This window comes from Cherax quadricarinatus, unplaced genomic scaffold (genome assembly GCF_038502225.1).
Source record: "Cherax quadricarinatus isolate ZL_2023a unplaced genomic scaffold, ASM3850222v1 Contig3715, whole genome shotgun sequence".
Lineage (NCBI taxonomy): Eukaryota > Metazoa > Arthropoda > Malacostraca > Decapoda > Parastacidae > Cherax > Cherax quadricarinatus.
The window spans coordinates 9,341-22,500 of NW_027198741.1; the positions used below are offsets into that span (position 1 = coordinate 9,341).

At 45.5% G+C, this 13,160-nt stretch overlaps 1 protein-coding gene across 1 annotated transcript in view; it reads right to left on the bottom strand.

The window, feature by feature from the left end:
• Positions 1–453: 453 nt before the first annotated feature.
• LOC128687762 (iodotyrosine deiodinase-like) overlaps positions 454–13,160 on the bottom strand; it is a 15,342-nt gene continuing 2,635 nt past the window's right edge. The window contains exons 2-6 of the mRNA XM_070081698.1: positions 8,531–8,630; positions 5,197–5,327; positions 4,459–4,584; positions 1,969–2,159; positions 454–1,185 (exon numbers count right to left, since the gene is read on the bottom strand). Of these exons, the coding sequence (XP_069937799.1) occupies positions 1,003–1,185; positions 1,969–2,159; positions 4,459–4,584; positions 5,197–5,327; positions 8,531–8,630 (731 nt within the window). The 3' untranslated portion in view covers positions 454–1,002. The remainder of the gene's footprint in view (positions 1,186–1,968; positions 2,160–4,458; positions 4,585–5,196; positions 5,328–8,530; positions 8,631–13,160) is intronic.

Here is a 13,160-nt window from a genome sequence, read left to right on the forward strand (position 1 = left end):
CTAGATCAAGAGCCCCTCACCAGCGTCAAGGAACCTCCCTTGCTATTCAAGCCAAAATCGATAGTTTTACCTATTCGGCACGACATATACATTGATGACAGAGTTATGGTTAAAGATTCGCCGGTATTCTCCCGGCTCGGGCCTTTTCCAAGTGGTGGCCCGGCCTTGGCTCCCTCTTAAGGGAGTGTCTGAGACCTAACTCTCCCATGGGAGGAGGCACAAGTACCTCCTCATCTTTGGGACCAACTGTCCCCAGGCCTAGCCACAAGCTAGGCCTCTCTGGTCTGTCATCCCCGCCACAAAGGGGGCTAATGGGAATGACAGTCTTGTGAGCTGTAAGCACGGGCTCAGGCACCTACCCTACCCTAGAAGGGTTAGGCATGGTGTCGATGGGTTAATGAAACATATTTATGTCTTACTGTATTACTGACGGACACATCAATGACACATCACTGACAATGTATACAAAGAAAATTTATTCCTGTGCAAAGGTTACAGTGTGTGATACATCAGTTTTAAAAGTTATCTACTCGTATATTTACCGGTAAAAAAAAAGTTGAGATAAAAGGTTGATGCTACAAAAATAACATTGAATAAAATGATGCGTTACCGAGACCCTTTTTGCTTCAGTCTGCCATCTGATGTACACACGCACTCTGTGTATGGCAGTTCGTAAATAACCCGCACATAGATTTATGACTACGTTTAGGTCCGTCTTGTACCGTTCATGAGTCCAAGACGGACCCAAACGCTGTCATAAGCTCTTCTCTTTCTTCCGTGCGGGTTATTTGTGTATTGTTCCAGTCACGGTATTGTGCCGTTTTGTTCTTTATATCATACGCATTACCGCTCAACACGGTCACAACCACAGAACCAGTAGTCATAAGAAGAATGAAATAAGGAACACTGCAGCAGGCCTACAGGCCCTTGCCAGGCAGGTCCAAATCCCCCACCAGCCCAAGTCGCATAGTCGCAGTAATGCACCACCACAGTGAGACATTCCTACACTGTGACCATGAGCTCTTCTAGAGGTTTGCGGGTGAGGTCAGGGACGGTGGCGTCAGGAGCTGGGTATCCCACGGGCATCAAAAGTAGCAGCTTCTCGTTGGGAGGTCGCTGAAGAATGCCCCTGATGGCCGGACCACAGTTGAGAGGAGTCGAAGTTAATGTCGCCAGTCCTGCAGTCTATGGAGAACAAGAAACTGAATTCATTGGTTGGTCAAGGGGGTTTAAAGCCTATCTACTGGAATATGATCATTAAGGTTACACGTAATCCTTCCACAGCCAGACTAGAATTACTTAAATCTCTAAAATAGGGATTATAATCAACTCACAGCGTATATACACAAAATACACCTCTGTGTATATATCCTGTGTCTTCAATAAGGCGAAGTTTCGCTTAAGAAGACCTCAATATTGTTCAAATAAAAGTTTTCTATTTTTTACAGTGGGTAAAATAGTCTTTAAAAAAAATAAAAAAATTGTACTGTTTTCTTTATGTCCATGTTGCACGCAATCAAAACATGTCACAAGCCGTGACATCAGTCATTATTTTGTGTGTTCCATCCAGCCAGTGCGAGCAGATGCACCGTCTTAAACATCCCTTCTGGCCAAGGTTCGAAGTGTAGTATTGACAGACTTGACTGTGCTACCGACACCCACTGTACAGACGTAACAATAACTCTTTAATACCGATACCTTGGCGCAGAGTAAAAGCTTGGAGCACCTTAATGGTAATACAGCAGTGTAAGCTGAAGAGCAAAAAGTTCCAAAGGTCAATACCGTAACAGACTAACAAGCTCCCAGTTCAACACTGCTGTATACAACTAAGCCCACGTCAACACTGACAACTATGAGCTGACAAGTCAACATTGCTCCAGATTACTGTGAACATAGATCAAGATTGTAGCTGTATACTATAAGCTTACAGATGGGACGATAGCTATGACAGAGAGGGCAGAAACTCACCTGAATGGCACACAAGAGTATGCCACCGGCAATAGCAGTCGAGATCTCATGGTAATAGTGGTTCCTCTTGCGGCCGTCTGGAAGCATCCCGTAAGTCTGCTTGAACACCAGCAGCAGCCACGGGGCCATCGTCAGATACTCTTTCACACAGTCAGTCCGCAGAAATTTGAGGTCTTTCACCCACTGGTTACCTTGCGAGACGAAGAGATATTACCATTCGGTAGTTATGACTGGGACTCTAAAATAGGGTTATGCGGCTCATATAGGTTTAATAATGGTAATTTAAATATCTAAGAGTGAAACTGGAAATATGTAGAGTCATATGTTAAGTTGTACGAGATGGAAAGGCAGTGTCATTACCGATGGAATAAAATACCGACATATCAAGTTCTCAGAGCATGTGTAACACTTGGGTATCTTTAGTGCCAAAACGTTTCGCCTGCACAACAGGCGTTTTCAGTGAAATGCATGCGAATATAACAGTGACAGTAATAGTAGTTTTGACGTAATTGGTTAGTTAGCCCTGGTAAGAGGTGGTCGGTCCCTCAAGTTTGACGAACTGACCATTACTTACCAAAGCTTCTTCGTGTCATAACTGCTGCTCCTACCGTCTCTAGAGTTATTTTCGTCTGTATTCGATTAAAGACCTCTCAAGGAAGGTTCATTGATGCTGGTAAGGGGCTCTTGCTCTAGGGAATTGGATCTGTTTTCCAGTTCCTTGAATTAAACCTGAATACCTTCCACATCCCCCCCTCAGGCGCTGTATAATCCTACGGGTCTAGCGCTTCCCCTTGATTACAATAATAATAATAATAATTCGATTAAAGAAGCCTGTTGCGCAGATGAAATATTTCTCAAATAAAGATGCCCATGTCTAAGTCATCAACTTGTGGGTATTGCATGCCATCAATAATTAGTACTCTGGTTATATACCCCTCATGACAGTCTTCCACTTACACTCCTCACTGACATCGTTTATTGTACATTATTTAAGAGAGTGAAGGTTCAGTACTCTCAAGCTATCCTCGTATGAAACTCCTTATACAGTAGACTGATTTTGAAATTCTTCTATTTCCAGTGCATTATACTGTATATACATTGTAGTATGGAGACCAGAACTAAGCTGCAGAAACTAAGCGTGACCTTATCAGTGATGTATACAGCTGTATTCTGGACTCTTAGGTGTGAGCTGTAACATAAATCCAAGCAACATGTTAGTCTTGTTAAGTAAGTATAAACACTTGTTCTGGCTTCAGATTTCTGCTTACCATGACTCCCAAATCTTTTTCACATTCTCTATGATCAAGCTCTTCATTGCCTAGTTTATAAGAAGGATATCTATATTTATTTCCAAGGATTACGACTTTCCACTTATCCACACTGAACTGAATCTACCATTTTCTAAACCACAACATTAATTTATCCGAATCTTCTTGAAGTTCAGAGTCTATTCTTCGATCCATTTTTGCAATCAGTGAATTCATTCATGTCACTTATTTCCTCGTCTAGGTCATTAATGTAAATTATGAAGAATGGGCCTAAAATTTAACCTTGTGGAACGCCACTTGTAACTGGAACCCATTCTAGTTTTCTTTAAGGTTAGGAATTACGTTAGCCATCTTTCACGTGTATTAGAAGCCTTTCCTGTGAAGACAGGCTGAAAATATTGTTTGCATTGCAAAGGCATAGAATTAGGGAGGATATGATAGTATTGTGCAAATGAAAAACAGAAGTAACGAAATTGTCTACCTTAAACAGAATTCGCAGCAATACAATCAAGCTGGAAAAATTTAGATTTACAGAGGATATGGGAAAACACTAGTTTAACTGGAATAAACTCTTGTAGTGTCAGTGAAGAAAGAACTTTGGATAACTTCAAAAAATAAGTTGGATAGATACACGAGTGACTGTGAATTGAACCTGTCTAGCATGGGCCAAGGTTTATACCCAGGGTTGGCAGGAGTGCTGCAGCACCAGGGTATTTATTTTGAAGAAGTTTTACCAACCAGTGGCTTTTTCAACTTAATACAGAGCTTATAAACTGTGACGGTAAAACTCGATGTAATCAATCCCTTCATCAAGGCTCAAGTGCTGAACACTTTCAAAGATGAGGAACTGATTACTTCATCTTTCACAGTTTCCAGTTTACAAGCACTGTACTGAATTGGAAAGGAGTTGCACACATGTCCTCATCAACTCGTTGGTAATGCAGATCAGTAATAAAATGATACGTTATCACAGAATGCCTGGAAATGGGAAGTAGTCAGGTTATATCAGAGGAAGGAGAGGGGTAGCTGCAAATTCTTTGGTTAAGAGTCCTTCAGCAGCAGCATCAACACAACCCACTAACTCATTATGGGCTGATGGCCTCGCACTCAAATCTTGTCATAACACGAAGACAAAATATTTCCAGTATGGTGATGCAGCTAAACATTTCACTACTATAAAACTTTAGTTGGGGATGACACAGATTGAGGTGGAGGTACTAACCCATCCTCTTGGCGTAGTTGGTCTCCTCCTCCATCTCCACAACAGCTCTGATCTGCTGCTTCACCTCAGGGTCACACACAGCCACGAAGGTCCACGGTTCAGTATGCGCCCCGGACGGTGCCGTCCCTGTAACAATGTTAAAATGGAGGAGTACTGCAGCAGGCCTTCTGACCCATTGTAGGACCATATTGTTATTATGAGCTAATTCTTGAAAGGGTCACAAAACACCTGCTGAATAAGAGGCAAACAGATTTGATCTGAAGGGGGAGAGGGGCTCTAATTCCTTGGATAAAGATCTCTTCGCCAACATTTAGAGAATTCCTTTAAGGAATATTACTATATTCGTGACGAAGTACTAAACCTGTAAGGATCATACAAAACTTGGGGAAGAGTGACGAGGCTGGATTTAAGGAAAGGGAACCTTGAAAGGAGGTGCCTTGATGCCGATGAGGGGCTCTTGATCTGAGGAATAATTGAAAACCATACTCCTTTCTTGGATCGGACCAGATTGCCTCCCATTCCTCCAGGGGTTGCATGACCCCTACGGGTTTAGAGTAACGTAATCATAGAAGAGGAGGGCAGCTAACCTTTACAAAGCCCGGTCCCTTACACAGGGCTGGCCTTTGGACTGACAGACAGCCTGTGAAATGAACTGTATGGAAGAAATACCTCCGTTACTCGTTGATACAATATATCACGAGTGTGTAGGAGGTAAACGAGACAGGCTGGAGGTTTTACCTGCCACCTTGATGATGTTCTCAATGACCTCTCTGGGCACGGGGTCAGGACTGAAGAAGCGGATGGTGCGACGCTCATTCATCTTGTCGTAGAATTCTCTCGACATCTTTATGCTCTCCTCTGCTGACACCCTGAAACCAACGAGGCATTAATAATAATTCTTAGGCAACTCATCTATACAAAACAGTAACTAAAAACCTGAGGTTAACACGAGTCCCACTGTGATCACAAATGCAAGTTTTTAAAGACGAATCTCTCCTGACTTACGTCAAGTCTAACTCCATGTTCTACCTTAATACTTTCCGACAAGCTATTGCAAAGTATAGGAAATTTTTATTTTTATATTTTCTTGCCGGAGCTCATGAAGTTCGAACTTGTAAGAAAAGTTGTCCAACAGACGTTGAAAGAGCTGCAGTAAAGTTTCTTCTTTTCTCCTGGACCTGAATCTTCCCAGAACACTTTTGTTCTAGTGAAAATGTTCGCACTGCCGCTGCAGCGTATGCACCACCAGGGTGTGGCAGCAACCCAGAATCTCCGGTTGGGTCTCCAAACCTGCCAGAGCTGCACAACACCATCTAATGGAAAGTCACCAACTCAAACTGTGCCAGTTATGCCTCCAGGGAAGCTCTCATAACACTCACACAACCATACTAGATCCTTTCTCCTGCTTCAGAATGACTGCGTCGTATGTAAAGAATGGAGAGCCATTAAAATTCAGGAGATCCTCCATCCCTAACACACCAACGCGCTCACATACCGTCTGCAGCAAACCTCTGTTTACTTATTTAGTTAAGATTATATTGTCAGCCTTTAGTTAAAAAATATCCAATAGAAACATACCACAACGGCAATGAATTAAATAAAAGATAAAGGTGATGAAAAGTATCGACATTCGGACAGAAAACGGAGCCATCGAGGGCGGTAGATACATCCCCCTCAGATAATCGCTGTTTAAAACTTACCCGTCACCCATTTGACTTAACAGTTAAACACGGTCTTTACACAAATAACCCACACATAGAATGAAACCTATGACGACGTTTCGGTCCGACTTGGACCGTTAACTAGTCACACACAGGCACGTAGCTAGTTTATATACGAGAAGGATGCTGTAGCAGCTAAAAGATGGCAGTTGTGGCCAGTTTAAGGAAAAGAATTTATTCATTTTAATTTATAAAATGTAAAGAGAACGCTACAGTACTGAACGTAAGTGCAGTGTACAATCCAGACTGCTTCACCATGGCAACACATTCTCTCCAACGTAGAGCAAGCAATCACGTCCCACCAAGCACTGATATACATTATAAACATTTGGGTACACTTCTGAGCACGTTAAGTATTAATTTTTCCTAGTGTGTCTGCAATGTTTACATTTTTCCCTGTGCTTGTTCTTAAATATGTGATATCCAAATTTCTTTTCGACCTCCCAGTTTTTCTTCTCTATTTTTTTGTTGTCCCTCTCCGGGTCTGAGTATGGGATAGGCGATCCTGATTAGATATAATTATTCCCAAGTAAACTCCAGCTCTGTTGAAGCAGAACTTTCGGGGCTGCAGAACCTTCACTGGACAACCTGTAATAATGTTGGTAAAATTATCCACAATGTATTAGGTAAAAAGGGAACAAGTGCAACTAATGTGAAAGAGCGAAACGTTGCCAGGATAAAATATCGCATTACTTGCGCTTGTGTCCTTTTACCTAACACTGGAGAACTTCACAATATACTCACTGCCTTACTGAAGTCTCCCATCCCAGGCAAGGCTTAAGCCGGTTGGAGAATTGAACCTGTTTCGCATAGGCCAGTAGGCCTGTTGCAATGTTCCTTTTTTATGTTCTTATGTGAGCTCAACCCTGCATGACGGAATATAAAACAAAAATCGACTAAGGCAGCAACACATTGCTGACGTATTCAGTTCTGCTTTAAAAAATATATATAAAAACGGTAACATCTGCCTGCATGATCACACTATGCAAGCATCAAGTTGCAAAGGGACCCACTGTTTGCACCCCAATATTGTCATCGTGTTTTTTTTTTTTGTTTTACCATTGATGATCAATGATTCTGATCTGGCTTGCAAGGAAGGTTATTTACGTTGGTTACGGGGTACTGACGCACCATATAAACAGTATGGTATAAATTACGGTACGGGTGGGGATAGAACTCATGGCAAGGGAGTCGTAAAACTTAAGACCAGTACCGTGGTTTGTTTGCAATCGTGTTATTACGATTTCGTGGGCATGGTATAAACTTTGGTGGTATAAACCTTGGTAATAAATACCAACAAGCTGGTTTAGTAAGACATGTGAGTAAACACTAGGACATTCATTAGAAAAACTTTCGGTCCTGGGACCTTCATCACTCCTGGACCGAAACGTTTTCTAATGAACATGTCCTAGTGTTTGATCACGTGTCTAAACCAACACAGAAACAGAAGGGAAGCAACTTCAGTAAGACTGACACATCTAGTTACTGCGTTGCGAGGTTCACCCAGTCATAGTTAGAAGTTCTTAATTAAATATAACCTTAAAATATTGGTTCCACGCTGAACAAATAATACAAAGACACAATACCGTGACTGGAACAATACACGAGTAGCCAGCACATAGTAGAATGGCATTTTATGATCACGTTTCGGTCCGACTTTGACTATTAACGATCTACGTGCGCGGGTTATTTGTATTAGTTTCACAATGCTTTATTTTGAATATATAAATATACTGAACGTATTTTACGCATCTTCCTCTTTAGGTTTATGTGGAGAAAAACACTCGTAGCGAAACGTTGCATTTCGTGAATGTCCTAAACTGGATACAGATGTCTTTTTCGGTCCGCTGAATTTGTTCAGCGGACCGAAAAAGGTGAGAGTGTGACACAGCTGACCTAAGAGGAAGTCACATCAGAAACCGGACTGACGGGTCTACGCTGTGTTTAATGTTCGTATAAGTAGCCTGTGTTGCAAGCATAAACTGGAGGAGTCCAGATAGCTTCCTGTAGCTAGCCTCGAGGACTACACTGCTGCCGCAACCAATACTTTTATATTGACAAAATGCAGGAGTGGGAATGGTTTTTGCCTGGTTGGGCAAATGTGTGAGTAGGTAGGAATGGGTGGTTTTGATTCCTAAGACCCTGCCTTGTATGGGCCAGTAAGCCTGCTGCAGTATTCCTCCATTCTTATCTTATGTGAGAGTTGGACCTACCGCATGGGTCAGAAGACCTGCGATGCAATACATATGTTAGCGTTATCCAGGTGGTTTCACTGTTATGACCCATATTACATCCCAAGTTGTGAACCTGGAGTCGGACCACTGCCGTGGGCAGCGTTGGTGGACACTCACCGGTTAAAGGTGTATGGAAGGTGTTTCAGGTCTTCAGGCCACAGAGGTTCCACCAGGTTGGTCAACACGTCATCGTCATCGTCACCTACACCACCAGATTCTGGAAAAGCAGAAGCTAATGACGATCTACGAGGGAGAAATTTTTAAACGTCAATTCTTTTCCTGGTACAAATAAATCATAAACGTAGACACTGGAAATAAAAAACGGAGGTTTTGGTCCGTGCTTGACCATTATGAAGTTCAATAATTATGAAAGGAAAAAAAATCAAGGCATTGGAAGAGGCGAGTGACAACGTCGTCAGATGTGTAAAAGAATGTAAGTGTTTTAACATTAACCTGGTTATAAAGACTAACTAGTTATAAGGTCTATAACCGTCCTGTGAGCTGGTCCTTTTACCAAGAGTCTTATTCCTTGAGCCTATGTAGATGATGTGATGATAAATTAGATACTTGTGCAACACTTGGGTATCTTTATTGTGGAGACGTTTCACCAACCAGTGACTTCCTCAGTCCAACACAGAGAACAATGGTTGAAGATCAGGAGTCTTGTCTGCACAAATGTATAGCTCAGTTTTGTTTATGAGAGGTGTATAATACCGACAAGATGAAGAGTTAGACACATGTGCAACATCTGGGTATCTTTATTTGTAGACGTTTAACTGTCCAGTGGCTTTATCTTCGATATAATATAAGGACAATGTGATGAATGTAGAACTATATAGAAAAGATGAGGTAATCAGTCCCTCAGCCTTGAAATGGGTGAAGAACACCGTAGTCTTCAAGACTACTTTGCTCTTCACCAACTCCAAAGCTGAGGGACTGATTACCTCATTTTTTCTATATAGTTCTACATTCATCACATTATGTCCTTACATTATACTGATAAAGCCACTGGATGGCGAAACGTCTTCAAGTAAAAATACCCAGATGTTTCACATGTGTCTAATTCTTAATATCACAGCGTTTTTTCCGTACATGCTCGCCTCTACACGTTTCTCGGTTAAATATTATTTTCACCTCTCACTGCCTTAAAGCCACCTTTGCCAGTCTGTTTCCCTACTAGGGAAGTGATAATAGTCCGGGACTTAATAAAACGTTATTCACTTTACAAATGATCCACCAGAAGTAGGTGAAGAACAGGAGGAAAGTGAGAAACTGACATATCAAAAAGACTGTTCGGTCAGGGTCAGTTTTTGTCTCCAAGGTTGTGAGTCACGCGAGGTAGGTCAATGGTCAGCAGCTCTCCAGGGAAGTGACATCCAGGCAAGTACCCTCCAGGCAAGTGACATCCAGGCAAGTACCCTCCAGGCAAGTGACATCCAGGCAAGTACCCTCCAGGGAAGTGACATCCAGGCAAGTACCCTCCAGGCATGTGACATCCAGGCAAGTACCCTCCAGGCAAGTGACATCCAGGCAAGTACCCTCCAGGCAAGTGACATCCAGGCAAGTACCCTCCAGGCAAGTGACATCCAGGCAAGTACCCTCCAGGCAAGTGACATCCAGGCAAGTACCCTCCAGGCAAGTGACATCCAGGCAAGTACCCTCCAGGCAAGTGACATCCAGGCAAGTACCCTCCAGGCAAGTGACATCCAGGCAAGTACCCTCCAGGCAAGTGACATCCAGGCAAGTACCCTCCAGGCAAGTGACATCCAGGCAAGTACCCTCCAGGCAAGTGACATCCAGGCAAGTACCCTCCAGGCAAGTGACATCCAGGCAAGTACCCTCCAGGCAAGTGACATCCAGGCAAGTACCCTCCAGGCAAGTGACATCCAGGCAAGTACCCTCCAGGCAAGTGACATCCAGGCAAGTACCCTCCAGGCAAGTGACATCCAGGCAAGTACCCTCCAGGCAAGTGACATCCAGGCAAGTACCCTCCAGGCAAGTGACATCCAGGCAAGTACCCTCCAGGCAAGTGACATCCAGGCAAGTACCCTCCAGGCAAGTGACATCCAGGCAAGTACCCTCCAGGCAAGTGACATCCAGGCAAGTACCCTCCAGGCAAGTGACATCCAGGCAAGTACCCTCCAGGCAAGTGACATCCAGGCAAGTACCCTCCAGGCAAGTAACATCCAGGCAAGTACCCTCCAGGCAAGTGACATCCAGGCAAGTACCCTCCAGGCAAGTGACATCCAGGCAAGTACCCTCCAGGCAAGTGACATCCAGGCAAGTACCCTCCAGGCAAGTGACATCCAGGCAAGTACCCTCCAGGCAAGTGACATCCAGGCAAGTACCCTCCAGGCAAGTGACATCCAGGCAAGTACCCTCCAGGCAAGTGACATCCAGGCAAGTACCCTCCAGGCAAGTGACATCCAGGCAAGTACCCTCCAGGCAAGTGACATCCAGGCAAGTACCCTCCAGGCAAGTGACATCCAGGCAAGTACCCTCCAGGCAAGTGACATCCAGGCAAGTACCCTCCAGGCAAGTGACATCCAGGCAAGTACCCTCCAGGCAAGTAACATCCAGGCAAGTACCCTCCAGGCAAGTGACATCCAGGCAAGTACCCTCCAGGCAAGTGACATCCAGGCAAGTACCCTCCAGGCAAGTGACATCCAGGCAAGTACCCTCCAGGCAAGTGACATCCAGGCAAGTACCCTCCAGGCAAGTGACATCCAGGCAAGTACCCTCCAGGCAAGTAACATCCAGGCAAGTACCCTCCAGGCAAGTAACATCCAGGCAAGTACCCTCCAGGCAAGTAACATCCAGGCAAGTACCCTCCAGGCAAGTGACATCCAGGCAAGTACCCTCCAGGCAAGTGACATCCAGGCAAGTACCCTCCAGGCAAGTAACATCCAGGCAAGTACCCTCCAGGCAAGTGACATCCAGGCAAGTACCCTCCAGGCAAGTAACATCCAGGCAAGTACCCTCCAGGCAAGTAACATCCAGGCAAGTACCCTCCAGGCAAGTGACATCCAGGCAAGTACCCTCCAGGCAAGTGACATCCAGGCAAGTACCCTCCAGGCAAGTAACATCCAGGCAAGTACCCTCCAGGCAAGTGACATCCAGGCAAGTACCCTCCAGGCAAGTAACATCCAGGCAAGTACCCTCCAGGCAAGTAACATCCAGGCAAGTACCCTCCAGGCAAGTAACATCCAGGCAAGTACCCTCCAGGCAAGTAACATCCAGGCAAGTACCCTCCAGGCAAGTGACATCCAGGCAAGTACCCTCCAGGCAAGTAACATCCAGGCAAGTACCCTCCAGGCAAGTGACATCCAGGCAAGTACCCTCCAGGCAAGTAACATCCAGGCAAGTACCCTCCAGGCAAGTGACATCCAGGCAAGTACCCTCCAGGCAAGTAACATCCAGGCAAGTACCCTCCAGGCAAGTAACATCCAGGCAAGTACCCTCCAGGCAAGTAACATCCAGGCAAGTACCCTCCAGGCAAGTGACATCCAGGCAAGTACCCTCCAGGCAAGTAACATCCAGGCAAGTACCCTCCAGGCAAGTAACATCCAGGCAAGTACCCTCCAGGCAAGTGACATCCAGGCAAGTACCCTCCAGGCAAGTAACATCCAGGCAAGTACCCTCCAGGCAAGTAACATCCAGGCAAGTACCCTCCAGGCAAGTGACATCCAGGCAAGTACCCTCCAGGCAAGTAACATCCAGGCAAGTACCCTCCAGGCAAGTAACATCCAGGCAAGTACCCTCCAGGCAAGTGACATCCAGGCAAGTACCCTCCAGGCAAGTGACATCCAGGCAAGTACCCTCCAGGCAAGTGACATCCAGGCAAGTACCCTCCAGGCAAGTGACATCCAGGCAAGTACCCTCCAGGCAAGTAACATCCAGGCAAGTACCCTCCAGGCAAGTGACATCCAGGCAAGTACCCTCCAGGCAAGTGACATCCAGGCAAGTACCCTCCAGGCAAGTGACATCCAGGCAAGTACCCTCCAGGCAAGTGACATCCAGGCAAGTACCCTCCAGGCAAGTGACATCCAGGCAAGTACCCTCCAGGCAAGTGACATCCAGGCAAGTACCCTCCAGGCAAGTGACATCCAGGCAAGTACCCTCCAGGCAAGTAACATCCAGGCAAGTACCCTCCAGGCAAGTGACATCCAGGCAAGTACCCTCCAGGCAAGTAACATCCAGGCAAGTACCCTCCAGGCAAGTACCCTCCAGGCAAGTGACATCCAGGCAAGTACCCTCCAGGCAAGTGACATCCAGGCAAGTACCCTCCAGGCAAGTAACATCCAGGCAAGTACCCTCCAGGCAAGTGACATCCAGGCAAGTACCCTCCAGGCAAGTAACATCCAGGCAAGTACCCTCCAGGCAAGTGACATCCAGGCAAGTACCCTCCAGGCAAGTGACATCCAGGCAAGTACCCTCCAGGCAAGTACCCTCCAGGCAAGTAACATCCAGGCAAGTACCCTCCAGGCAAGTGACATCCAGGCAAGTACCCTCCAGGCAAGTGACATCCAGGCAAGTACCCTCCAGGCAAGTGACATCCAGGCAAGTACCCTCCAGGCAAGTGACATCCAGGCAAGTACCCTCCAGGCAAGTGACCTCCAGGCAAGTACCCTCCAGGCAAGTGACATCCAGGCAAGTACCCTCCAGGCAAGTGACATCCAGGCAAGTACCCTCCAGGCAAGTGACATCCAGGCAAGTACCCTCCAGGCAAGTGACATCCAGGCAAGTA